Source organism: Sander vitreus, chromosome 20, assembly GCF_031162955.1.
Source record: "Sander vitreus isolate 19-12246 chromosome 20, sanVit1, whole genome shotgun sequence".
Taxonomy (NCBI): domain Eukaryota; kingdom Metazoa; phylum Chordata; class Actinopteri; order Perciformes; family Percidae; genus Sander; species Sander vitreus.
The window spans coordinates 1,337,501-1,365,000 of record NC_135874.1 but is presented as its reverse complement, the minus strand read 5'-3'; the positions used below and the strand labels follow the sequence as shown (position 1 = coordinate 1,365,000).

The window sequence follows — 27,500 nt, the reverse complement described above, 5'->3', positions numbered from 1 at the left end:
GTTTCTTGTAACGTTTTAGCGGTTTCAGGAGCAATTGTATCTTGTCTTGTTTTTACAAACTTGTCAATGGTGAGTGTTGCTGGGCACACACCACCCAGGATTGTTGCTCTCTCTCTCTCTCTCTGTAAACCTGGGTGGGCGGAGCGTTTTCAGAACTGCCTCAAGCTGGTTGGCTTTGAGCACGAGGACAAGAAAAGTTTCAAAAATCTCCAGCAGGAGTAAAGGCATGTTTCGGGTGTGCAGTTTGCTCCATTCATCTCTCCCTTTTCTTTTCTTTTTTAAACGGACTTTGCATGCATTGCTGTCACCTCAGAATTTTTGTTTGGTCTGTCGCAGCCGCAAAAAAAAGTGTCAGTGTGCACTGGCGTCCGGCTAGCGACTGCTTGTGAAACAAACGCTCTGTTTGTGGCACTGAGCCAATGAACGACGCTCAGCAACAATGTGCAGGCAACTGGCTGGCTACCCATTTCACACACACACACACACACACACACACACACACACAGAGAGACACACACACACAGCACTTCCTCCTCCTCGCAAGAAATACAGTGGCGGCTGTTTTTCATCTTAATGAATTTCTGAACTTGTTCGCTCCCTCTCCGCTCGCCGCTGCCTCATGGTGAAAGACGGAAACCGAAGGCGCCGGCTGCCAAATCAATTGATGTGTCAGGAGGGAGAGAGGACAAAATGCAGTGATAAAAAGAAAAGCGTTCCCTTCCACACACACACACACACACACACACACACACACACACACACACACACACACACACACACACACACACACACACACACACACACACACACACACACACACACACACACACACGGAGAAGACAGAGATCTGGTTTCCAAAACTTGACTTCCACAGAAGTCATCTCTGGTGCATTCTCTATATTCTTCAGTCAACGGTCCAGAGCGGCGCTGCCTCTCTACGTGGGCTTTGTATTAAAAAACGGTCTCTCCTTAGCCCATTTAATTAACTGACAAAAAACTATAAATAAATATACATCGTATGTATTTTTTAACGTGCATTTTCAGAGCTCTTAGGGGTTAAAAATCACTGCCATGTTTTCCTTTCAGCATCTTTTCTCGCAATAGAGGATAAATTATTTAAAATAACACGACCTTTTATCTCGCACCCTTTGAAGGCAGCAAATTAAAAATGTAAATTGGGAGCTAATTAATATGCAAATGTATTCGTTCGCTGTTAACAATTAGCAATTAAAGCTGCAGTGTCTAGAAAGAGCACAGACCAAATTAGTAACTTCATTTCTCATTTTAAAAAAACCAGAGAGATCTAAAAACGTACATAAATTTCTAATTGACTTCCCCAGTATTTGCCACTGTCACTGCCTTTGTGCGTCCGCACTGCTTTTGAAATATATGATAGTGTGCCTTTAGCGACTTCATTAATGCCACTTTGTGTAAAATATACTGTCGCCTTAAACGGTTGATGTCAAAAATAATGTACACATTCAAGGCTGAGTGGCGAGTGCTTGGTTGGAAGGGTGTGTGTGTGTGTGTGTGTGTGTGTGTTTCAGAGTGTGTGAACGTCACGGCGTACAGCTTCAGCAGTCGGATCTGTGTGTTGCACATTTGTACATTTAGTTCTCTCTTAAGTTTCTCACTGTGTGATCCTATCAGCGTTAATATCGGCAAACACAGGGAACACAGGCAATGTAGACCAATTTTAAAATGTGACACAAACTGCTTACAAGAACTATTAATGGCCGCATTTTTTAAGACTTTGAAACTCATTGAAAAGAGTCAATACAATAACAAGCTAGCCACTACACGTTTTTCATTTCTGAAGTGCGGGGTGATGGAGGGTGTTCAGGGATCCTGGGTTGCTTGCATCACCAGGGTCTGTTCCGTGGCACAAACATTTGGTCTGATGGGATTCGTCTTTACCTTGGTCTTTCGGATGAAATCATTTAGAATAAGTGCTTACACGGCAACAACATAACGAAGGATGTTAAAAACAAAACGCGATAGCAGTGACGAAAAGGGTATAGGCTGAAAATGTAGCTGATTACTGCTACCCTTCTCACAACACATGCATTACAGTATTTAAACACGCTGTGCGGTCCAGACAAGGAGGAAAAGTGAGTTATGCATCTGCAGACATGTACATGCACAGTCTGCTGTACTTTTGGGGGAATTTTGGGGCCATATGTGGGAAGATACTAGGGGTGGGAATCACGACACGACATTATCACCATACTTATGTCACGGTACGGTGTTATTGCAATTTTTAACATACATATTGCTATATTCTGCGATATATTGCAAGTTGTTACCTTTTTTCCCAATTTCAAATGTTCAGATGTTCCGCAAAAAGGAAACTTTTGTCAACATCTGTTTGATTTCTCTGTTTGTTCATCTCACTTCAGTTTGATTGCTGCAAAATGGGATTGTCAAGCAGACAAACTGACCAACACATATATAATAATGACAGATCCATACTCGGCGTCTGTGTATCCATACAGTACTGCCTCGGAAAATATCGCAATACTATGCTGTATCCAAGTCATGTCATTCTGCAACATCATTTGACATTTTGAAAGATTTCTCAACAATGTAATCAATGTCTTTAACTTTCAATTCAAATAACTGTATTTGTCCCTGAGGGCCAATAAAAAGCTAATTAACACGAATCCAACATTATTAGCAAATTTAAATCAGCCTATCTGTGAAAAAAAAACATTGATAACTTAGGCTTACTGGCCTATAGGTAAAGTAGTCACTAAGGTAGCCATCCACAGATCCAGTTCATCCTGAGGATTCACTGTGCCACGTGTATGTGTAACATTAAAACATGATTTATACAATTATGCCAAAAATTAGTATTTTAATAGCTTAATATTCTATTCTATTCTCCTTTATGTATAAAGGCTTGAGGCCGCCCTACACGTTATTGTTGGCCCAGTTTAATATGCAACTTCATTTTCTACACTATATGTAGTAGGGGGTCCCTGCGCTGTCTCTCTCTCAGTTTAGGGGTCCTTGGCTTAAAAAACATCCAAGACCCCTGGTATAGAATAAAAAAGAAAACTATTGTCAGGCAATAGCACAGACCTTTGGGGGCAAGTCAACCACATGTAATGGCTTTGGGGTTACGCTGGGAGAATTTGGACGTTTTGAATCTGATGTCCTACAGGAAAGGTGGTTGATCTTAAAATGAAAGTAGTTTGCACTTGAGTTGGTGATGAAGGATCTTTTACTGGAGTGCTCTTTTCAAAGGCCTCTCAGCACCACAAAGTGATCAGCAGGCCTTTATTAGCAGATAATACCCAAACTCTGAGCTCTTAAGTCTTCACATGACATCCTTGCTTCACACACTGCCGTCTCCTTCTCCGCCTACATTTTTCTTAAGTCTCTTTTTCCCCATGATAGACAGATCCATACTAAACTACTGAATGCTGCTCATTTGGGATAGATACCGTTTAACAACCATCCTCCCAGACAATGTGTGCACTCAAGTACTTCCTGCATTTAAAGTACACGTCTAATGTTATTCTACATTCTTTTTGATTTCTAACAGAAGCCACGAAAAGTCTAAAGGTGGCATCACGTGACCTAGGTCACTTTGGGCATGCGTTGGTCACACATACAGTTCCCCAGTCAAGAATCAACTTCCATTTCCAAATGTGTGTGTTATAGTTATAGTTATAGTGTAGTTATAGTTGTAGTTTAGAATGTAAACTCCCCCCACAATTCCAAAAAAACATATAGGATATTGAGGACTGGGAGCACCACACACTGAAGTCCACCCTCCTGCATTGTATGACAGGATTTCTGGAGGTTTTCGCCAAGTCACATTTAAGACCATTATGAATGAAAATCAAGATCTCACAACATAAAAAAAAAACGTACAAAAGAAAATTCAAAGTCACAAAAGGACAAAGTAAATGAATTGAACATTGTTGTGTACTGAACACAGGTTAGATGCATTGTTGAACTGCAGAAAAAAAACATACAAACATATTTGATGTCTGTGGTCCAATCCGAAAGAGACTTGCGGCAACAACGCGAAAGCTGATTGGCTGCAATATAAGTTATTATATTCAGACTACTTTTTAAGGCCTACAATTTTGAAATTCTAGACTTTTTAAATATTTGTTAATACTCTGCGGAAACCCTGTATTAGGATGGAGGCAGACGTCTGAAAACATGGACAAAAACTATCTGTATGACTAGATTCCACAAAGTGGAAAAATACAGTTTTTTAGGATGTTGGTGAACTGACCCTTTAAACCCGCCAATGACTCCTACACTGAATATTCTACAAATGCAGTCATTTCGGGGGAGTGGCTGTATGAAGTCAAGATGGCCAATCTACAGCAAATACAGATCATTCAAATGATTAACATATTGTTAACATATGCATGAACTTTGTTAAGATTCTTCACCTGTTGACTTGTATTATTTTTTTCGGCCATTTTGGTGACAGAGCGTCGCCCCTGTGAGAACCCTCAAGTGAGTGCAGGCCTGTAATATTATCCTACTTACAAAAGCACTCATATTACTTGTGCGACCACCCGACCATGCAAATTCAATTCAGCCTAATAGTGCACCACCAATAGTGCATCACACATGCCATTCAGTTTAACTGCAACTGCTCCGAATTCAATTAGAGGCAGAAAATGCAAAATAGACTCCTTTACACGTAGACAAGGTTTTATCCTTTTTCAGTTATGCACACTGTTTCCCAAGTGGCATTAAAGCAAAATTGTGTAAAACTACAATGGAAAGGCCGTGGAGTCGGTGTGTTTTAAATAAAGCATGTTGTGGCTGCCAGTGTGTGTGTGTGTGTGTGTGTGTGTGTGTGTGTGTGTGTGTGTGTGTGTGTGTGTGTGTGTGTGTGTGTGTGTGTGTGTGTGTGGATGCCGTCTGAATGACAGACTGGAGTGCGTTAGCTCATCCTGACCCATCCTCCCCGCTTCTCTTTCTGCCGTGTGATCGCCACGGCTGCCGCTGTATGCCATTTCAAATGCGCCACTAACCGCCCCGTTATCGCCGTCTCGGCCTGTAATGAGAGGAGCGACACATGTCCGGTCCCCCTGCTGTTCACTGATAAGCGCTCGCATTCAGATGCATGCAGGAACACTACTCCTCTTCCACCACCACCTCCTCCTCCTCCTCCTCCTCCTCTCTTGGCGTTTTTAGTTTGCATGCAAAACCTGCTAACAACCACTAAGGAAAAAGTGTGGCACTTAGTTAGTGACATTTACCTCGCTGCCGACTATTCCACACAGGGAGGGGGCCGCAATAACAATCAGCATGCATTTAATTTAAAAGAAAAAAAAAAAGTCCCTTTAGAGTTACACAGGCAGGGAGAAATATAGCTTTGTGTGTGTGTGTGTGTGTGTGTGTGTGTGTGTGTGTGTGTGTGTGTGTAAAGAGCTATAACAGTTGTGCCGGCAGACTTCCGCAGTGCAACATTAATGCTAATCAAAAGAGCTGAGAAAGCAGCGGTGGTCTGTAAAAACAGATTTTCTCTTGTCTTTTCATTTATGGAGGGATTCCTCCCCCACCCCCTCACCCCCTCCCCCGAAGGATTTATTTCTGGGAATTGAATCTGACCCTATGAATTTAATAGAGGCATGTTGTCATGTAGGCTATGGCGGGGTTTCTTTTTTTCCCTTAGTTGTGGGATGAATAATGAAAGTTAAGTTGTGGTAATTGATTTCTCTTCAGTCCACTCAACTGAATAATCTGCAAGAGAAACAAGCACTAAGCTATGCATTAGAAGATTTGCCAACATGCAACTAATTCTGAGCTTATTCTCCAAACGTCATGGAAAGAATACAAACTCACAGTCGGAGCTTGCTTGATTTACAATCCTTTTGTGTTTGGAATGTTGGAGAATACTTCACATAAACCCTAGAAACAACAGTTGTTTTTTTGTCCTTTGTAAACTAAAAGAAATCCCTCAATAAATAACCCTTAGCACATGGGGGAAGAGGGAATATTGAGCCAAATCAAATCAATTTTTATTTAGAGTGTCAAATCACAACAGAAGTTATCTCAGGACACATTCCAGAGAAGGACTAAACCACAGCCACAATTGAGTATTTAAGTTAGGCAGAATCATTTATTTCTATGCATTTGTGATGGGGAAGAGTGCACTATTATTTGAACATGTCTGGGTAAAAATTCTGTCTCATAAAAAAATATTTTTGCTGCGATTTCATGAAAAAAAGGAGATATCTGTTAAAAAAAATTGTATTTTGGCTATATGGTTTCTTTAAATAAAAAGAGACTGTTTGATGAGGTTTGATATCGCATCATGCTTTGTTTACATGATAAATCCATCCATCCATCCATCCATCCCCACTTATCCTTGACACTAGGGATGCATATATTAGGCAACAACAGTTGTTGTAGCCAGTATTGGCCATAGTTAGTCATTCTTTAATTGTTATACATGGGCATCATGCATGTATTGTAAGAACTGGACACAACGTTTGAGGCAGAGCCCCATTTATGAGAGTTGCTCAGTGGTGCATAAGAGCCATCATGGATCCAAACATGACCCAGATGACCAGCACTGCTTCACTAACTTGGACGGGGATTAAATGATTTAATCGAGTGGCTCTTGTAAACTTTCCAAATGTTATCGGACCGAATGGATCACATTCTGATAGAGAAATGAATAATGTTGAGGGTGTTGCGACACAAAAAAAAAAAAATGATCCAGTGATTTACAGACATCTCTTTTGCCATGTAAATCTATAAGAAAAGTCTTTGTGCGACCCATGGCATTACGTGACGGACACGGAAGTTGTAATTCCACCGTTTGGCTGCTATGTTTAATTTGTTTCGAAGCCCGGTGCACTTCCCGGAGGCCTAAATCACACCTACGGGCAATTTAGAGTAAAACAATTGACCTAACCTGAGGTTTTGGACCGTGGGAGGAAGCTGCAGAAAACCCACGCTAAAGGCGCTGACACACCAACCCGATTACCGGCCGTCGGACAGTCTGGCGAGGTCGGTGACTCGAGTCTGTTCAGTTTGTTCCGTGCTGTCGTCAGTCGGAGGAGCCGTCGGCCTTCATTTTGGCTGATTGGTGGAGTGCTAGCTCTTGACTAGCGAATCAGTGCACGAGAAAACCGGAGCTGACAATGCCAGTATCTTCTTATTACTAGCCATCGTATTTTCTTCCGTTCGGAATAAATAAATAACTATAGTTTAGAGGCAGACTTGAACCAAACGTCAAAGATATGCGTCCACCGTTATGTTCAGGTACATTAGCATTAGCTAAAGAAATAAGGAAAGGCTTTGTTTGTTATGTGGTAGGTGAGACTGAAGAAGTCAATTATTTATTTTGTACTTTTTTAGTAAAATGCCCTTCATTTCAACTGACTTCTTGTTCTTGAAAGGATGATGAGCTGTGCTTTAGGAAGGGAGTCATTTTTGTGGCAAATTTTTCCTGTAGCATCTAGAACAGAAGACGTTTGCAATGTAATGTTATGCGAACATAAGACGTTCTGTTCTTTTGACAAATGTGTCACCACTGCAGCAGTGTTTTTGGTGTCTTATACAGTAAGTCCATATGGGCCAGGCACTTGTATGCACATGACACAATAAACTACAACTACTACTGCAAAGTACCAGTAAATATATGTATATCAATGTGCCTGTACATGTGTGCATTTGCGTATGGACATGTATATATTTGTGAATATGTGCTGTATTTATGTGGATATAATTTATGTATGGATTTATGTAAGTACGGTGCAACTGTGTTTTGAAAGGTGCTATAGAAAAAAAATGTATCATTATTATTATGTATTGTGTCTGCATATGTGTGTATATGCATAACTAACTTTTATTCATTGCCTGGACAGAATCTTGCACATTTTGGATTATGGGAAGGGTAGGCGTAATCCCAAAAGCTCCGGTTTAAGTCTACACCCTTTCAGTCACTGCTCTAATCTCAGTTTTAACATCAATTCATTACTTTGTATCTGTGTAAGCACTTGTGTACATTTCGGTTTTCAGTTGCTATTCATTTGAACTTAAATACCAACATACTGATCGATCAGTCAATGGAATGGGGAAACCAACCAGGAGACCAACCTTACAGTACCACCTGTATTGGCTCCTAATGTGTTTCAGTTATTTCTTAATTTGAATATGAATAACTGCAGTTAAGCTCTTCCCTCGTGCTAAAACAACCACGTTGAGTCGGCGCTTGATCATCTCAATTACCTTTCTAATGGCAGAGTGAACCAAACACAAGCGCAGAGTGGAGAGACGCAGACTTCACAGTTTGCACAGTGAAATCAGAGAGTTTAAGCATGGCGGCCTCAGAGCCCGCTGGCTCTGAACTATTATTGTTTACCACTCCTATGAAGATGTCACCAACAGCAATACTGTTTTATCCACTTACAATATTTCAAAGGGGTGCAAAGGGGCCCACGGGTGCAATAAAAAAAGCTTTAAATAGTCTTCAACGCTGGTCCTCGGGGGAATCGCCCCTCGCCTGAAAAGACCTCATTTAATAAATTTGCTCTTTAGGCGTTCCGTCTTTTCGTTTTGCATCGTCTTATTATGGATTAATTTGCATGCAGCCCTTTTGGTCTAAATATTTCCCCTCTTAGCTTATGCTTAACCATACATATTTTACTCTTTCAGGAGGACCACCTACATTCGTTTCCAATGCATCTGGGTTCATTAGCACCTCAGAGATAATACAGCGGCTGTATGCTTTATGTAAGCACTGCTAAGTCTCTAATTTTCCACAAATAATTCTCCTTGATCTCAAGTAGAATTTATGCAAGGGGGGGTAGAGAGCAGCATGCTTTAACATGGCTGGTCCAAGTAAAGTAAGTGTGTACATAAAATGAATTATAAATGGCAGACTGTGGGTTTCAAGTGTGGCTAAGAGAGAATAAGCGAGTTGATTTTATTTGGAGAGGGAGAGAATGTGTGCGTGTGAGAAGGGTTTTTTGTTACGCTTGCACTAGAGTGTATGCAAGTGTGATTGTGATATATGTGTGCAAATTTACCAATATGGGATTTCTGATCTCTGATGAGTCCCACTTATGAAGTGTGGCAGGCCCACCGACCCCAAATGGAGACACTCATGAAACAAAACACTCCCTTATCATCAGCTGTCTACACACCTTGAATCTGTAGAGAGACAAATTATTATACATGAACAGGTTTGGTTATTAGAGACTGGTCGAATATTCTCATCCCCTGACCTGGGACCTATCAAGGACCTGATGTTGTTTAAGCTTTCCCTTTAGTCTCATCATAGCACAACATGGTCTTTCTGGAAATTCCACCACAGAAACCTTCAGTGCAGAGTGGGCTGTCACTACAGAGAGCGAAAAAAAAATCATCAACGTAGCTGTCAGCCACTGCTAGCTACAAGCTAGCCAACAACATAAAGAAATGATGATGGTGCACAACAGTCTCCTCATCTGAGACTGGGTGTGACTCACGCCGGGTTTAGACAGAATGCCGAAACTATGGCTGCAGACCGTGGGCCGCACAAAGTGGACTCCTAAGTTCAAGAGCATTTTGCACGGAGACCCAACTGTCAGTCACATTTGCAAAACAAAACTACGAAACTATGGCTGCAGACCGCGGGCCAAAGATCCACTGCTGCGTGCCTGTCTGAACAGTCCAATTCAGTTACATTTTATTTATAGTGTCAAATCATAACAGGAGTCATCTCAGGACACTTTACAGATGGAGTAGGTCTAGACCACACTCTATAACTTACAGAGACCCAACAATTCCCCCCATGAGCAAGCGACAGTGTCGAGGAAAAACTTCCTTTTTACAGCCAGGAACTTCAGACAGAACCAGGCTCTTGGTGGGACTGCCGGTTGGGACACAGAGACACTGATACAGGTATACAGATATGGAGAAATGTGATTCAAACTACAATAACTATACAGAAAATGCAGTTTCAAACAAAAGCCAATTGGTTAACATGGGCCCGGAAGAAAGAGGGCAGCGTTTTGGGGGCGTGAGGCTCACCCTAGAGCTGCACGATATGAGGAAAATATCTAATTACCTGATTACTTTGACTGATATTGCGATTGCGATATGATTCCCGATACTGGAGGAAATTATCCTTTTTTTTTTTTTATGTTTTGCCTTTAACAAATACTGTGCCACCCGCGATTTGGATAGTGCTCTAGTCCGTGATGCGATTTCGATAAAATCGCGATTAATTGTGCAGCCCTAGTTTAAACGTGAATGGCTGAATTTCTCCGATGTTTCCTCGAAACCACATTTTGATGCACACTGCTCTTTCACCAGTCAATCTAGCACAGGTGGTGGGCGGTACGAAGCCATATCCAGCATTTCATAATGAGGGAGAAGTTCTGTCTTACTTTGTCTAAATATTATTCTCAGCAGCATCTGTTAGAGCTCAAGGATACACACTCAATGTAAACAGAAACTTTGTTAATTTACAAGAAAACTCCACAGGCACCTATAATCTTGAAAAAAAAATGACGTGGTGTCTTGCTCTGATTTAGAACAAGAACTCTTACGAAAAGATTCTAGTCTTTTCTATCAAAACAAGCACTTTGACGTTACACAGCACACATACACACAACGTAAATGTGTTCCTGGAAAATGACCGACAGACCAATTGAAAAAAAAAAAAAGACAAAAATGATGAACCACAGAACATAGAATATCATCAGGTAATTCCCCTGCTCCAATAGATTTTTGTAAATCAATAATCGCCTCACCCTCAATATCAACTTACATAAAGCATGATACGGCATTCTGCATGTGTCGTTGCAGCTGTGTGTTATATTTGCATTGGCACTAACTTGAGCCCTGCAGTTAACCTGCTCTTAGCCTCTTGTTTGGAGTGGAGATGCTGTTAGCACTCTGCAGCAATAAGCCTGATTAGGGCTGATGGAACCAAATGATACAAATTATCCAAGGGATTTTAGTATGTGTGTATACACACCCACTATGTACAGTATGTGTTCCAAAATCAGTATTTATGTGCGTCTGCAAGCTTGTGCTATTGCATGAAGGTGCCTATGTTTTAATTAAAGCTCGAGTTTGCAGCCGGATATGCTCTGACAGCGCACGAGGCTTGAGTTGCATCACGTTATAGAGTTATTATTGATCCTTTCTGGAGTGCTGTAATATCACTGCACGCTACAGTCATTTCATGAGCAGAGTTGCTGATGTTGCATGGACGAACAGGGTTACACACACTTCTTTTAACTTAACAGGTTTCATCTCAGTTGGAGTTTAGACCATTTGCATGAGGATCTGTTGTCACTAATTCAAAGTAAGGTTTTGGGTTCAGGTTTAATGGCATAAATCATGTTCAGTAGAATCAAACTGGTGGAAGCTAAATGAGAATAGAATAGGGCTAATCATATTCTGAATAACTTAAGAGGAAAAATATGGTTTATTACTGCTATGGTTGTGTTTTTGCAGATTCAGCTATTGGTTGTACCAGCTATGATAACATTTTGCTCACAATGTAAAATAGCTGAGATTTGGAAACTCAGCAACTTCATTGTAAATCGAAAGCGGCTTGGTGCCCTTATCCAATCACAGAAGACTTAATGTGATTAGAAAAGTATAATAAGTATACATAAGAAAATAAATAAGTATAAATATAAAAAACTATATCTCCCCCTGATGTTTTTAAAGTAACTTTTACTCTGACTAAATTTTACATGAGCTACTTTTTACTTGAGTAGGTTTTTATACCGGTAATTTTACTTGTACTTAAGTAAAAGTTCATCAAAGTAATACAGGGTTTCTGCAAGTTTCACCAAGTCAAATTTAAGACTTCTGAAGACCTTTAGGAATGACATTTAAGACCTATATCACAACAGTACAACGACATGCTGAGTCACAAAATGACTTGCAAAGTAAATACATTTATTCAAGTTGGATAAAAGCCACTCAAAGTCATAATAATCCGTACATATAAAGCAAATTATATACCTACTATCCAAAGAAAGAAATACAACACCACGGAATTAAAAAAAAAAGTTGAAAATTAAAGGTGCAGTAGGTAAGCCTTCTAAAACTCCCTTTCTGTCATATTTGCTGAAACTGACCCTATGTTCCAGTAGAACTACATGAAGCAGGTCATTTAAACAAAAGTCCAGCTCCTCTGGCTCCACCTACAGCCTGGAGTGAGATTTATAAAAATCCACAGCTCCCTGTTCAGATGCACCAATCAGGACCAGGGGGGGGGTCTAACTGTGTGCCAATCACTGCTCATGCACATTCATTCTCCCGTGTAGGGGGAGGGGCTTAGGAGACCATTTTGGGCTTTAATGGAAAGGGGGGAGGGACTGAGAAGTTGTCGATGTTCAAATTCTTTGGCTAAGTCCTGGATCTTCACAATCCTACCTACGGCACCTTTAAGACCTGTTTAAAATTATTTAAGACTAAGAACATAATATCTCAGTGAATTTAAGACTTTTTAAGGCCTAAAATTGAGCTTGCACACACAAACGCACACACACTTGTCCGGCATTTGTGGTACTTATATTGGCAATAAGTTTCAAACATTTCTATAGCATATATGGTAGTTTCTTTGTGTGCTTACCATATCTACATTAGTGATAGCCCAGGCCCGATTGCAGTAAGTGTCAGTTGACTCGGCTGTGTTCCCCCAGACCCCACGGTTGTAATGTGTCCCCCCCAATGTCAAAACAAAACCTACGCCCTTGCCCACGCACGCACAATTACATTTTTAACAGCCATTGGCAGGAGCACAGCTTTTATTCTGTAAAAGTAATTTACAGTAGTTTGATTGACTTTTTCCCCATCCGCATTCCGTGATGACCAGCCCTACTCTGCTCTCCGATTGGCTAGTACTTGTTGCCTTAATCACAGAATGTGGCGCAGACGGGGTAAAAACCCACTGCCTGAGCGGGCTCTGTAGATGCTGGCTTAATGCTGAGATGAAACACCGATTAACAAGAACATATTAAAATGGCACTTCATATTAAAAAGATTGCTGACCCCTGGACTACACCTTGTCTGAGATCAGTTATGTAAGCTGCGCACCCCCAGATCATCATGACAACAGTCTGAAGTCTTGTAGTACAAACTATATACAGCAGTACTATTTTTTTTAAAAAGGTCTCTAGATCTTGTCCACGTGACGTAGTTAAAACATTACCCTGCAATTACCGTACTACCTCAGCGACACACAGTTTGGAACAATTTTGGGAAATACATTAACTAGGGCGTTGCAGAATGAGCAGTGATAGCTACTGAAAACAGCACCACCCACAGGAACTCAACCTTTAACAGTGCACACAACAAAAATACTGGCCTTGTGCTGTTTGATTGACGTGTACAGAGACTAATGGCGTTTTTCCATTACATGGTACCTGCTCTACTCGCCTCGACTCTACTCGCCTCACTGTGCGTCCGTTTTCCATTGCAGATTTTAGTACCGCCTCAGCGTGGCTGGTCGTCATAGCGGCGCCGCAGTAAACTGCCGTGACCTAACGCAACACACACACAGAACGTGGAAGGTGTGTTGTTGTTGCCAGAAGACACATTTAGTTTCAAATGAAGCTGGAGGCAGCAGAAATAAACACAGCTGGCTAAACTATTTAAAAATGGTGGGTTTGTTCAGGACACCCCCGTCTGTCACTTTCATGTCACCTTTTGGTATCGGCTCAGCTCGTTTGGAACCTCGACGGAGGTGGTACTAAAAAAAAGTACCTGTTAACAGGTACCAGGGACTTTTTTTCGTAATGGAAAACCAAAAAAGGCGAGTAGAGTCGAGGCGAGTCGAGCAGGTACCACGTGATGGAAAAGCGCCATTACAGTGATGTGTGAAGCTGTGTACCTGGAGCTGCTGCAGGATATGTGCTCTGGGTTGGACCTGGTGTCTGCTGCAGCTCTGCTGGTACGCCACCATTACCTCTGTCAAGGTGAGGCAGCTGTCAACTAAAATAGAAGAATACAGTCATTCACTGCTTTAATGTCTCTGCATCCCAGTGAGCCACCAGCAGCCATTCAAAAGTGCTTAAGGGGCTAAGAAATGCCATACGGTAAACTGTGCTGTTCTCTGAGTGAGTGTGTGTGTGTGTGTGTGTGTGTGTGTGTGTGTGTGTGTGTGTGTGTGTGTGTGTAAAGTGAGAAGGACATGAATGTCTGTCTGAACAATAAATCAACCAATCAGGCATCTCAGTTTATCAACCACAGCCTTATGGGATGGGAAATTCCAGATGTGAGAGACTACAGAGGATTTTATGATGGAAACACTTAAACATTTTGATCCTTTGTATCCTTCAAAAGCTGGATTACATTTGAAACCTTTTCAGTTTAATACATTTTAGGGACGATAAAACAAAGATAAATTAAAGTTCCAAGCAGCGTTGGACGGGCCCTCGCTCCTCTGCGAGCGTCGGAGTTACTGGCGGACGCCGCTCCTTGCGATCGTGCATTAGCGCGGCACTCAGACACTACAAATTGTCACCAATGAAAAGGGAACTCCCTGCTGAGTTCAGTGATACCTCACACAATACTCTACATCATACAGTTCATTAGCTGTGAAAGGGGGTGTGGCCAAAGCATAGGGGTCGGGGCAAACCTTTACCAATAAAAAAAGGAACTCTCTGCTGAGTTCATTGATACCTCACATAAGACTCTACTCTTTCCTGCTGCCAGCGGGGGGCCTATAGTTGTCTTCAGGCCTGGACTCTTGTCAAACCTGAGACATTTTGAGCAGATATGACAATGTACACTAAAGTTACAACAACTTCTTCGTTCATCGATAAATGCTCAAAATGGCCGCCACGCCCACACCGTTTGACGAAAAGTTTTCCTTCCGTCGGATGAAATCTGTAGGAGGAGTTTGTTAAAATATAGCACCTTGACTTTTAGGTCTACTTCCTGTTGCCACTAGGGGGCGCTATGACTATTTAGATGGCAAATCACACAAAATGGCCGCCCCGCCACGGCCACGTCCTATGACAAAAAGTTTTTCTTTTAATAACTTTTCATCTTTAACATCTTAAGATGGTACAGACCAAATTTGAAGTTGATCGGATGAAATCTCTAGGAGGAGTTTGTTAAAATATGACGTGGAAATGGCCAAAATCGCACTAATTTCGAACTTTCAATTCAAAATGGCGGACTTCCTGTTGGGTTTAGGGTATGGCTCCAATGAGCTTTTTTGTACGTCTTGACATGACACATATGTGTACCCAGTTTTGTTAGTCTACGTTAAACGCACTGTAGGGTTCAATTTTTTTAATATTGTAGGGGAAGTTAGCGAGCCATTTTTGTGCGCCTATTCCAGAAACCCTTAAAATACGTACATTTTCACCAGACTTGATGACCGCCAATTTTGGTGAGTTTTTGAGTATGTTAAGCCCCTCAAAAAGGCGATTCATTTGCCGGGAAAATAATAATTCCTTCAGTTTCAACAGGGCCTTCGCTGCTGTTGGTGCTAGGGACGATCAATTTTGAATGTGACTCTAGGTCTGAAAAAACTGTTACAGTACTACAGGCTACAGTACATTAAAGGATTAAATGAACAGTAGATCAGAGTATTTGGTATTTATTAATGCAAGTTAATGTTATGGGTGCCAGGATTTGATTTGACTTTTGATTTTAAGGGCACGATTCGATTCAATTGTTGATTTAAACATTTTCTTTTTCAACACTGACAGCAATGCTACAATAAGAGCCAGTAGATGTCAGAAGGATAGTTTGCAACAAACGTTTGAGTTTCTCTCCCGCAGTGGCCATGGTGTCTGGGAAAGTCAAGCTCCAGGCTACCAGAGGGCTAATGTTAACCTGTGTCTTTGGTGGCATGCTACCAGCCAGTAAGCATTTTTTTTTTTCTTCAGATGTTCGCAAGTAGGCAGGGGGGGGATCTCGAAATCAAAAGCTTATCAATTCACCTGTAGTGTCTCCCCTTAACATGGGCTGCAGTGGGAAATTATACCATCACGGATTTCAATACTTTTCAATACTTGGATCTCTTAGGACTGATTTTCTGTTGCAATTTGTGGGTCATCACGCCTTTTTTCTCACAAAATGCTTGTACTACGTCCTTAGTGTCATTTGGGTACATGATAAACAAATGATACATCATGTCCATTATTAGCTTTGGACATAATTTGTAACATAATTTTACATTTTTTATTCCTCTTTTCATTATTATATTTATTGTATTTTCATAAGATACATGCTGGAATAATTTTACATATCACAGATTGTTTAACGAAATGTCCTATTTTCAGTGGATCTTTCATTTATTTTGTATTACTTTATTTAACATGATGATAGGTGCACTATCCAGCTCCAAAAAAAATGGTATCGTAAATGCAATATCTGGCAGAAAAATCGCAATTAGGTTTGTTTTACCAAATTGTTCAGCCCTACTTAGCACAGAGTTAAACAGCAGCTTACCCTTTCTGCCATCGTCCCTGTGCTCAGCAAAGCCCGATACTATCTGTTCATCAGGGGGGAAAGACACATGCTTTCCTCCTTTTTTCTTCTGGTTCTTGTTGGGTTTTTCTGCTCCATCATCACTCTGCTCATCAATGTCACTACAGTGGGTCATCCCCTCGATTTAGGACTCCACACTGGAGCTTTTAAAATGGAATTTAAAAAAAGGTCAGTTCACTTCAAGCAGTGAAGACTCAACATGTCAACCACCACCATACACAGTATCTCCTCCAGGAGCCCCGGTACTGAAGTAACCTAATACTAAAAGAAATAAAGAGGCAGCAGAAATACGTGCAATAGTTGACGTGCAAACAGTTGTACCATCTGCCCTCTATGTATGTAAAGTGCTGCTCTCTCCACTCTGTGATCACTTGGAAAGACAAGACACTAAAGAATCAATTTCTTATTCATGAGTTGAGCATGGGGTTGCAAGTGAAACCCAATATGTTTGTATCAAGTGACACAAATTCCAAATAGGTAAGGCTCTGCACATTTACATACCCATCTAAATTCAGCGTTTACAGCAACACTCCAGAGAATATATGCAAAGAGATGGCCAGGTATGGTAACGAAAAGTATATCTTTAACCAGGCATTTTTTGAGGGCCCAAATTGGCATAAGTGTTATGGAGCATAAACAGAATTTTGAGGTGTGATAGCTTGTTTAAAACACATTGTACAGTTAACCTGACTTTTTGATATTTTCATACTTCAAAGCTGCACCAATCAATATTTTCATATTAACAATATATGTGTAATGTGAAATGGGTCACTCATGGTGACAAACTAAGAGATAACTATAACCCAATTGTGCAGATTGTTGAAAATGCCATTTGGCTGTCAATCCACATTCAACCTTATCCATGTCTACCTTCAAAACTGACATTTCAACCTAGTGGTAGAGGTTCATAATCCAAAAAAAAGATAAAAAAATAATTATTTGAAAAAAAAATAAAAAAAAAACACATTGTGTGTGGTTGTTGTAAAATAATACAAAAATAAGGATGCACTAATAACAATAACAGTCATTTGATTGTTTTTTTGTTTTTTATGGGGGGGGGGGGGCTATAAACGGGTTAAACAAATCTGTAAAATCTTTCAAATCTGTAATTGTATTATTGCTGGCAGACTGTCCACATCTGGGAGATCAGAAGAGTACAATAAAGATGCCACCTGATGCCTGATACAGGTACACAATAATGATGTTATGTTATGTGTCCGAATCAGAGTGCTGAGGACACAGATGGAGCTATAGCTGCATCCTGAGTGTTTCCTAAATTAATTAATTCCACTAACGTTATATTTCTCATTTTTACCAGCTGTTGACACAGCAAAGAGAAGAACCTGAGGCTACAATAACATTTATCAACAACTCTTGAAGCATGAAGGACGAGTCAACAGCAAAAGATTGAGCAATGCAAAATCCACACAAAGTGGACTCCTAAATTCAAGAGCATTTTGCACGAAGACCCACACCCAACTGTAAGTCACGTTTGATGTTTAAAAGGCATTACTGTAGTCAAATAATGTATGATGTAGTATTATCTTGTACTACGACTGACTTTGACGTACCTTTATATTTGTAGTCGAAGATGTAACTATACATTAGAGTAGAGGCTTCTTTCTTACATGTTCAGTAAACACAAACATTTCCAAGTGTTCAATCTCATTCACTTAACGAAGACTCTCTGTCGTAAGATACCCGGCGTACTCGACCAATAGAATAGCAAAGCGTCGTGACGTCACTTCCTGACTGGTGGTTTTGCGGGAAGTTTGGTCCTCATGCTCATAAGGTTTAACATACAATAAACAACAAAGGTGTGTATTCTTCTTGTAATTTAATACAATGTGAAAGTGTCTGTTTAACTGACAACATCGCAGATATCCAGGAGCTTCTCTTATTAAATGCCGTGCAGCAGCTGACGTTAGCTACCGATGCTAACGAGACAGCGCGGTTAGCATAACAGCTAACGTGAACCGACATTTATACGTTAAAGTTACTCGTTTCTCGACCGTCTCTGCCCGTAAACACTTTATTTCATTAGACAGGAGGCTGTTCTCTTTGTACTAACGTTACACATACAGTTACTGGGAAGTGACAATTAGCTAGCTAGCGTTAACTAGGGGTCGTTAACCTTACCTGTTAAAACTATGTTTATCGGAAGTAAAAGTCGCAGATAATGTTGACGTTAGTAACGTTAACGGGCGAAGTAATGGTGTGGTAAGTTAGCTAGTTACTTTGTTAGTAAATGGAAGAAAATGACATCCATGTAGCACTGAAGGTGAAACCTATTATTTGTTATTACGGTTTTGATAAGTTAGAATTAGGTGCGTCATAGGAGAACTCGTTGGTCTGCCCACACCGTCAAGTTAGCGGCATGTAACTAACGTTAACGTTACACTTAAAACCTAACGTTACGCCCAAGATGCATTAGGCTAGAAAACATGGAGCAACGTTAACCTTAGCATGTAATGGTAACGCTAACTTAGCTAGATGACGTGCGTTTCAGATGCCTCCTAAATCCAAGGTGGCAGGGAAAGGCAGAGCTCCAGCTAAGAGGAAACTGGCAGAGGCGTTCCCCCCCGGTGAAGTCCTAATAGACACTGGGAAGAAGGCCTGGAAGCTGGGGGCTCCAATCGGCCAAGGGGGCTTTGGTCTCATATATTTGGGTAAGAATAGATGGAAGTCTCCCCTTTTTCTAAGACTAAACTTAATGCCTGAACTCACACTCAAGACACCAACATTTGTAATGCTTAGCCATTTCATACATTTAAATACAACTTTGTACTGTGCAAGATATAACCTGCAAAGTCTGACATTGCAGCAATTTATTTAAAATTCTACTAAGTAGTGATAATTATTCATTTTCCTGTTCCCAGCTGATGAAAATTCTTCAAAATCTGTGGGTGCTGATGCTCATTATGTCATCAAAGTGGTAAGACTAAACAATCTAAAAAAAAATGAACTGACATTTTCTTGTGTACATATTTTTTTCTTTCATATACATCACATGTGCACTTCCCTAAAGAGCAATATACTACCTCCTATATGCGATCACAGCCGGCTTCCTTGAGTGCAACTTTGCTGGCAAATCAGTTCTGCTCTTTGCAGTAAGATGACACATCAATAATTACCCAGTTTGCATAAATGTATGTCTATTCATAGTGTGAGCGGACAATAGATGCAGGGGGTTAGCACAAGGCCCAACATGTGGTCGTGTTGTTCTTCTACTACCTGGCAACACCAAGTACATCATTTATATGGAATGAGTTAAGACCAGTCAAACCCCGACATCATTTCATCGAGTTCTGACCAAGTTAAACCAGTGTGGCTGGCTCATCTACTGCAAGGATCAAAACATATTGGAGTGAAATCTGACAGTGAATTCAACATCGTGTCAATGAGTCGGAAGAGAAATCCCATTTTATAACAACTGCCAATCTTATATATATATATATATATATATATATATATATATATATATATATATATATATATATATATATATATATATATATATATATATATATATATATAAGCGTAAGAAATTTTATACAGAAATCGTCTGTCAGGACCCTTACACGCCAAGCCAACAGGCCCCGTGTCTGGCTAACTATTGCTATTAGTTGTGTTCATATCGTTTGATCTACTTACTCCGTACTTCGGTCTATACGGGGACTTGAACCTGCGACCCTCAGGTTCCCAAACCCACTCCCTACTGCCACCCCCTAATTAAACTACTGATAAACCTTCAAACTCATCAGGTACACATCAGTATTTTTTACCTGCACCTGTAGCAACAGTCCCTTGTTTTTGTAGTGCTATTTCTGGTCGAAACACATGTTAAATCGAATCTAGACATAAATGTACTTGTTGTTTTGTCCACAGGAGCCCAGTGACAATGGACCACTGTTCTCTGAGCTCAAATTTTACATGAGAGCTGCTAAGCCTGACCTGAGTAAGCCAACTTATCATTCCTAAAACACACACACACACACACACACACACACGGCTCGAAGTATGACACTAAGCTGAACTAAAGTTAGCCTTGTGATTATAACACAACATACTCCCTCACCACCAGGGCAAACAAATAAAAGAGAGCCAACTTTCTTAATTAAAAAAGACAATCTTGTAGCTGAGGCACGGAGGGAGGAGAGCTTTTTGGTGGCAGCGCCGTTGGCCCCCAGGCCACAGCTTTGCATTTTATATAATAACAATCCAAATGTCAATCTCCCCTGACAATTAACTGTTATATTACTAAGGAACCAAAGGCTCATATTTTATTCATGCTGGAATCTCACGTTGTTGGTAAATATTTGTCCCAGTGGCAGATTAGCTTGCGGCCTCGCTGCCCGGCTTCCCCCCTCCCCCTCCCCACGGAATAATACTCTTATTACTTTGAGCATCACAGCCATCACCTACTTACACCAGCTCAAGTAACTAATCTGTCTTTGATTAACATGGTGTGCATTTCAGAGATTTATACACGTTTGAGGCATTTTGGCCAGAAAAAGTTCTTTGAAGAAGTTCAAACATTTCTGATGAATTGCCTCTTGTCCTGCAGTTCAGAGCTGGATGAAGTCTAACAAGTTGAAAAGTCTGGGTGTTCCCAGGTATTGGGGCTCAGGTCTGCACGAGAAAGATGGGAAAAGGTAAGTCTTTGGCCAGGGCTGCTCACAGAGAGAAAAACGTACAATTTGTCGGTTTAAGTTTAATCTTGCATAACACAAAAGACGAAAACAACGCCTGATGAAGGCTTTTTCCTGGTGTAAATGAAACTTGTTACGGTGCCACTGTTTTAATTCCAGATTTTATTTAAAAAACAAAACTAATACAAAATGCCTGCAACATGAAAAAGAATATATTCTAAAGTGTACAGAAAATGCTAAATGCAATGGATTGTGGATGCTATTTACGCATTTGCACTTAGCGTTATAGCATTTAGCCATTGAAATAAAAAAAAGATAAGTTATATACAACTGAGAACTCGTATCTCTTGTTATCTTGTAGGTTACAAAACAGTTTGCAAAATAATAGTTTCTTCAATATGGCTGCTGATATGAGCACAAAGATTACTCTTTGTAGAGTAGAAGTTTCTACTACAAATTGCACAATGTATTTCTGTATCTTTCCTGTACAAAAATATAGACACAATGAACATCATACAAACAACACACTTCTTTACATATGTCCCTAAACTGAAACCTACGCCAAAGAATAGAAATGTGTTTTAAGACTAGACTTAAAGATCTCGGCAGTAGTGTTGTTGTTCCACATCCACAACGGAGAAGGCACGATGTACCAGAGAGAATTGTGATGGAAACATTTTGCGTAATTCCCACATGTTAAGTGCATGGGAGTGCATTTTAGTGGCATCACTCTGTCAGTTACAGGTTGTACTAAAATGAGACTGTGGCTGATTTCCCCACAGAAAAACAACTAATCACTAAAATGTGTATGAACTATCAAACTGACCGGGAAGCCTCAACTTAACACGGTTTCGCCAACAATTTAGAAGTGGAGCTTGTGTGACACTTCAGAAGTACTAAACGTAATATTCTTTGTACGTTCCAGGTATAGGTTCATGGTCATTGACAGGCTTGGCACAGACCTGCAGAAGAAGTTTGAAGAATGTGGAAGGAGGTTCCCCAGAAAACTGGTCCTGCAGCTCGGCCTTCGACTGGTTGGTTATTTCATGATCAAATGGCTGTTTCACACTTTTGTGTTATTTCCACTGGATTGCAATGAAGTGGTAAACAACAATGGAATTTCAAGAATCTTGTGTCATTGAATGTGTCATTTTGAGGGAATGTGTTGCAGACAAAGCATCAGGGGAAACCATCAATGTCCTGTTTCATAATAATTATGTGATGACTTTGAGTGACGCCATACAGAGTGACACTCTTTTTAGATCTTAAATCTTCCCTTTATGTGGAAAACTCCACAGTAGGTCATGTTCCTACAACTTTTGACATGTACACATCACTTGCATTGTCCAGTATTAATGGGGGTTGGAAGTAGGGCTTGGCGATGTGGACCAACATTCATATCTCGTTCCCCCCATCTTTATGGCGATACGCAATATACAGTATATCTCTGTATTTTCTAAAAAGTGGGCCAAATGTTCAGTTGTAAGTCAAAGCCACGTGTGAGATATCACAAGTACTTTTGTCAAAACAGATCAAAATAAAATCCAAAGACAGGGTTTCCTTCCCTGTTTAAAAATATACAGCTGCAACACATGTAAATGGGAAGACAAAAAAAATCTAAAATCAGTAGCCTATATTAAATAAAAACAGGCCTATCTCTGAAAATGCTCCTTCAGCTGTTTTCAACAACAAAGTCAGAGTTACTGAACAATTCTCTGGTTTATCAGTGGAGTGGATGAACTATACTGCAGACTGTGATGGCTGACTCATCCGATGTGTCCAGTGTGGGTTAGTCTCACATAGCCAGCTCTATCTCCGCAGCGCTGTGGAGTAAGGTCTGGCCACATCACACATGCCTTCCAGGATAGGAGGAAAAACGCTCTTGGTTGTTTGCATTTCTTTGAACCAATCACAATGGTCTTGGGGCGTCGCTAAGCTCCGACACAGCGACGGTGGCTCTGCTAAATGGTCTCGGGAAGGAACTTGTTTTGGTTTAACATTTGAAAACTCCACATACAATATTACATGAAGTTAACTGTTGACACAATACAGTAACGTGAGCTGATACATGGTTAAACCTCATTGGCTCTTACCAGTGTATCTCCGTGTGTACTTCGTCCACAGCAATCCCACCAATCGGTCCCAAAACGTCCCAGTTAGAGAGGAAATGCCGTAAACATATTCTTTATAAATCTTTACAATCATTCCCCAAAAGAACCAAGCAGGCCTGCCTTGTTGTACCATCCAAATCTTTTATCAAGTCTATGCATGCAAATTGGGCCACTAGGTCGTTAGGAAAGTTTAATTTTTATGACGTAGATCCTTCACGCTTGGCTATGACCACCTCAAGACATGGTCTGGCAATTGCATTCTAATTACAATGCAGTTTCTCTTTTTCAAAACTAATATTAAGAGTTCCCACTGTTTTTTCTTCTTTTCTTTTTCTTTGCTTGTATAGCTGGATATTCTGGAGTTCATCCACGATCACGAGTATGTGCACGCTGACATCAAGGCGTCCAACCTCATGTTGAGCCACAGTGATCCCAACCAGGTCAGTAGCATCCTATTAGGTTAAAGCGTCCCATGACTAAAATCATCACATTGTATCTTGGGCAAATGAAAAGGAAATGTGCTTCCACAACCGTAAACTTTTCAGCACTGCAGTTCTGAATGTTGGGAAACTTAAGGTGCTACTCTGACCCCAGACTGTGTGTGTGTGTGTGTGTGTGTGTGTGTGTGTGTGTGTGTGTGTGCTTTTTCTAGCAAGCAAGGCAGGGGCAAATATTTAATTTGAAGATGAATAATGTATCATTGGTGGTGTTATTAAAGAGCTATTTATAAATGACAATTTAAAAATCGGCCCCTCAGGATTTTATTAGGTAAGGTTTTTTTTTTTTTTTTTTTGTAGCTGTGCTATTTGTTTTTTTCCCCTGGAGTTACTGGCGTATAGCTTTGGTCTTATTGCTGTATGTTTTTTTATTTTTTTATTAAAGCCAATACCCAAATGTAGTATATAAGCACAATGTAAACAAAATAATACTAATGAAGCTTGTGTAGGTGGAATTACAATTTAAATTCCAAAAGGGCGGAATCATCTGCTGTCTATGCTTTCAGTTCAATTCCTGGAAACATTACACTTTTGTATAAATGTATAACTTGTTAAATGTGATCAAGGTCTGTTTGCATGTCTGAATCAGTGTCTTTTTCTAGGTTTACTTAGTGGATTATGGGCTGGCATATAGGTACGCACCCGACAGTGTGCTAAAGGAGTACAAGGAAGACCCCAAGAGATGTCACGACGGCACCATTGAGTTCACAAGCATCGACGCCCACAAAGGAGCAAGTAGGTACAAGTACACTACTGGTAGTTCTATAACCCTAAAACCAGACTGCCATGTCTTTAATTCTGTGATGTGGTGAAAATATGTGTAACCATTTTCTTATTGTTTTACCACTGGTCACAATAGCAACACAACTAGGATAAACCGATATTGAACTTGGAGACATTACCTCTATTATTTATGTGGGATACCTGTGTGTTTTGTTGTTGAAGCAAAAAGAGAAGGTCACATTGGATGAACAGTATTGGCTGCTACATAGAAACTGATTCCTGTAGCACATAGCAGGTGTGTCTGCTCACATTTAGGTAATCTCTTATAAAACTAGCTTCCAACTACTTAACTGGAAGATTAAAAAATGAAGGCTGGGTATTGCCGAGGAACTCACAATTCGATTTTGATGCTTTGGGTCACAATTCGATTTGATATCGATACAATACCATTTGAAATTGATTCAGTACTTAACATAAAATCAATATTCCTACACGTAGGTGGCTGAAATACCCACTGAATTCATAAAAGTGCCTTCTGATATTTGTGATATTGTCTGCATTATTGATACGGTTTAGAACAAACTGAACCCAAAACGTATTTCACCATTTTATTATTCTTTGTTAGGAAAGAATAAAGCATTCACAGTGCTGAATGCTGTAATGCATTGGAGTAAAATGTAAAGTGCAGACACACGTAAATGCACATTTGTGCCTCAGCTGAACTTGCATCCCAATGTAAGCAATGCACGACTCTGTGCTTTATTAATTGGAATAACATGTCAAGTGAATACACACTTGAAAGCAAATCTTACGCTTTGGCTACATTGAACGCGTAATAGTCTGCGGACCGTTACCGGAGCGTATGTTTTAACCGGCTACACCAGCTGCGCACACACTGCGTAGGATTGTGTGAGTCACAGGCGAGGCGCTGAGCTTTTGCTTTGGGATTGTTGTTGTTTCTTCAGTTTTTTGGAGCACAGCGCTGCGAAAACATCAATCTACTGTCAGCAGGGGAGGGAAACAAGAAATGAAAACGGAAACTCTCAAAACGAAACTGCCAATACTCTCATTAACTGTCATTAAGTCGTTTCCTGTATATCGGTAGTTTTAATTTAAAAGGAATGTAGAAAAAAATATAAATAGAAGACGAAGACGGTGTCTCCGGTTCCATTGATTATAGTGAAAGTGTACGTTAAGCGTGCAATGTAGCCAGCCCGTTAGTCTCTTGCCTCTTAGTCTGAGCTGAACTTGTTGCCCAACAACGCACAACTCTCTAGGGCTTTTCAAATTTGGGATTGAAATGTATATATATATTTTTTTTTTTCAATACTGTTATAACACAATCCTCAAAAAAGAATGCCTTTATTAAACCAAAAGACCCGTGTTGCAGTGCAGTGTTTGCATTTCATGCTTAGAACACATAAACATGAGATTGCTATTCATCTTTCCATCTCAAAAGAGAGACTGACAACAAATGCATTTCCAAAAAATGTGGAACTAGTCCTATACTAGATTTGTTGTAAGATAGAAGCATGTTCTACTTTGGAATTGGTATTGTGTTCACAACTGGATTTCTTTTAATGCTGGTGTTGCTGTTAATGGCAGTGCTTAACGTTGCTGCTGACAGCGTTTGCTTCCGCTGATGTGGTTGTTTGGCTCCAGCTGCATGTAGGCGGAGCGACCTGGAGATCCTGTGCTACTGCATGGTACAGTGGCTGTGTGGACGCCTGCCCTGGGAGGACAAGCTGCAGGACCCCCTCTACGTCCGAGACTCCAAAATCAGGTTGGAGAGGCACACCTGCACTCTGTGCACACATCATCTCTGACAGAGGTCTTTCAGTGAATGCATGAGGTTATCTGCTTCATGTAGGCAGGCAAAACGTTTTGTACATTTGGAAAATATTTTATTTTACAAAGCAATGTAGACGTTTTATCTTTTAAATTACACTCAGTGATCCTTGCTACACCAATGCTGCCTCACACTACTACTGCTGCTAGCGCTTGCCTCCTAGTTTAGAGTCTAAACATGACTTAAAGTTTAAAATGGTTTTTGGCCCACTCTTGTATACAGGTGGGTTTCAGCATGGCGCTCCCTGTTTCAGCTTAGCATGCTGCTTGGCTGATCCAACTATCTCAGTATTATTAGAGCAGTCTTCAGCGCCAAGCATAACTGTATTTCCATTTGTTGCAAAAATGGTTAAATCTACGACGAGAAGTACAGCAAGGTGTTTTTAAACTGAGAATTTTCAAACTTTTGGGGGGAAATCATGCTGCTTGTTTTTTTTTTCCCCCTTACAGGAGCCAAGAAAACATCTCTGAATTTATGACCAAGTGTTTCTCTTCAGGAGACAAGCCAGGTAAGAAAGACACACACATACCTACACACACAGTACACACATACCTACACACACAGTACTCAATCAACGCGCGCACAGACATACGCACCAGCCCGACAAAGTATGCCGTTTTTCAGCTCAACTCCGGCCCAAGGCCGACATCAATAACTTTAAGGCTCTTTCTGATGCACGCTCTCTCTAGTACATGCAAAAACACACCAAAATGTCAAGAAAGGAAGTTTTCTGACACCTATATTCTTAATCGAACACAAAAATACAACCGTAGACCTTCTGAAATCGAGTTTCACTCTTTCAACAAACTAAGACTATCTTAAATGCCTTGTTAAAGCCGCTGAACACCCACACAGGTCCTTTTTAGTCATTCTGGCTGACTAGACCTCTGCTCAGGATGATGGTGGGCCAGAGCTCAGATGGGAATTTATGAAGGCACAAATCTTTTCTACCAATAAGAATGATAAAGGTGTAATTTGTTACTGCCCTGACGGGTGCAAACCGAGCTAACAGGAGACTGGTAGATGTCTAGACACACCCACACAGTCCTGGGAAGAAACACCTGTGTGGCTGTTCAGGGCCTTTAACTTATCAATAACCACACTTCACCAAATGCACCTTGGTAAGTCTTTCCACGGTTTCAACAGTCACCAACTCTGGTTAAGTTTGAAATAAACCCTTAATTCACCGAGTTAGATGTGAAAATATGTCTGCAGC

General features: G+C 40.6%; 2 protein-coding genes across 2 annotated transcripts in view; one reads left to right on the top strand and one right to left on the bottom strand.

The window, feature by feature from the left end:
* The window catches only part of LOC144535273 (protein phosphatase 1 regulatory subunit 37), a 65,432-nt gene extending 48,850 nt beyond the window's left edge, over positions 1–16,582 (bottom strand). The window contains exons 1-2 of the mRNA XM_078277655.1: positions 16,414–16,582; positions 13,838–13,938 (exon numbers count right to left, since the gene is read on the bottom strand). Of these exons, the coding sequence (XP_078133781.1) occupies positions 13,838–13,938; positions 16,414–16,567 (255 nt within the window). The 5' untranslated portion in view covers positions 16,568–16,582. The remainder of the gene's footprint in view (positions 1–13,837; positions 13,939–16,413) is intronic.
* A 1,594-nt stretch (positions 16,583–18,176) lies between these two features.
* Positions 18,177–27,500, top strand: part of vrk1 (VRK serine/threonine kinase 1) — a 14,728-nt gene continuing 5,404 nt past the window's right edge. The window contains exons 1-10 of the mRNA XM_078277625.1: positions 18,177–18,269; positions 18,962–19,121; positions 19,332–19,387; positions 20,341–20,410; positions 21,020–21,107; positions 22,030–22,138; positions 23,563–23,655; positions 24,315–24,447; positions 26,098–26,218; positions 26,734–26,792. Of these exons, the coding sequence (XP_078133751.1) occupies positions 18,962–19,121; positions 19,332–19,387; positions 20,341–20,410; positions 21,020–21,107; positions 22,030–22,138; positions 23,563–23,655; positions 24,315–24,447; positions 26,098–26,218; positions 26,734–26,792 (889 nt within the window). The 5' untranslated portion in view covers positions 18,177–18,269. The remainder of the gene's footprint in view (positions 18,270–18,961; positions 19,122–19,331; positions 19,388–20,340; positions 20,411–21,019; positions 21,108–22,029; positions 22,139–23,562; positions 23,656–24,314; positions 24,448–26,097; positions 26,219–26,733; positions 26,793–27,500) is intronic.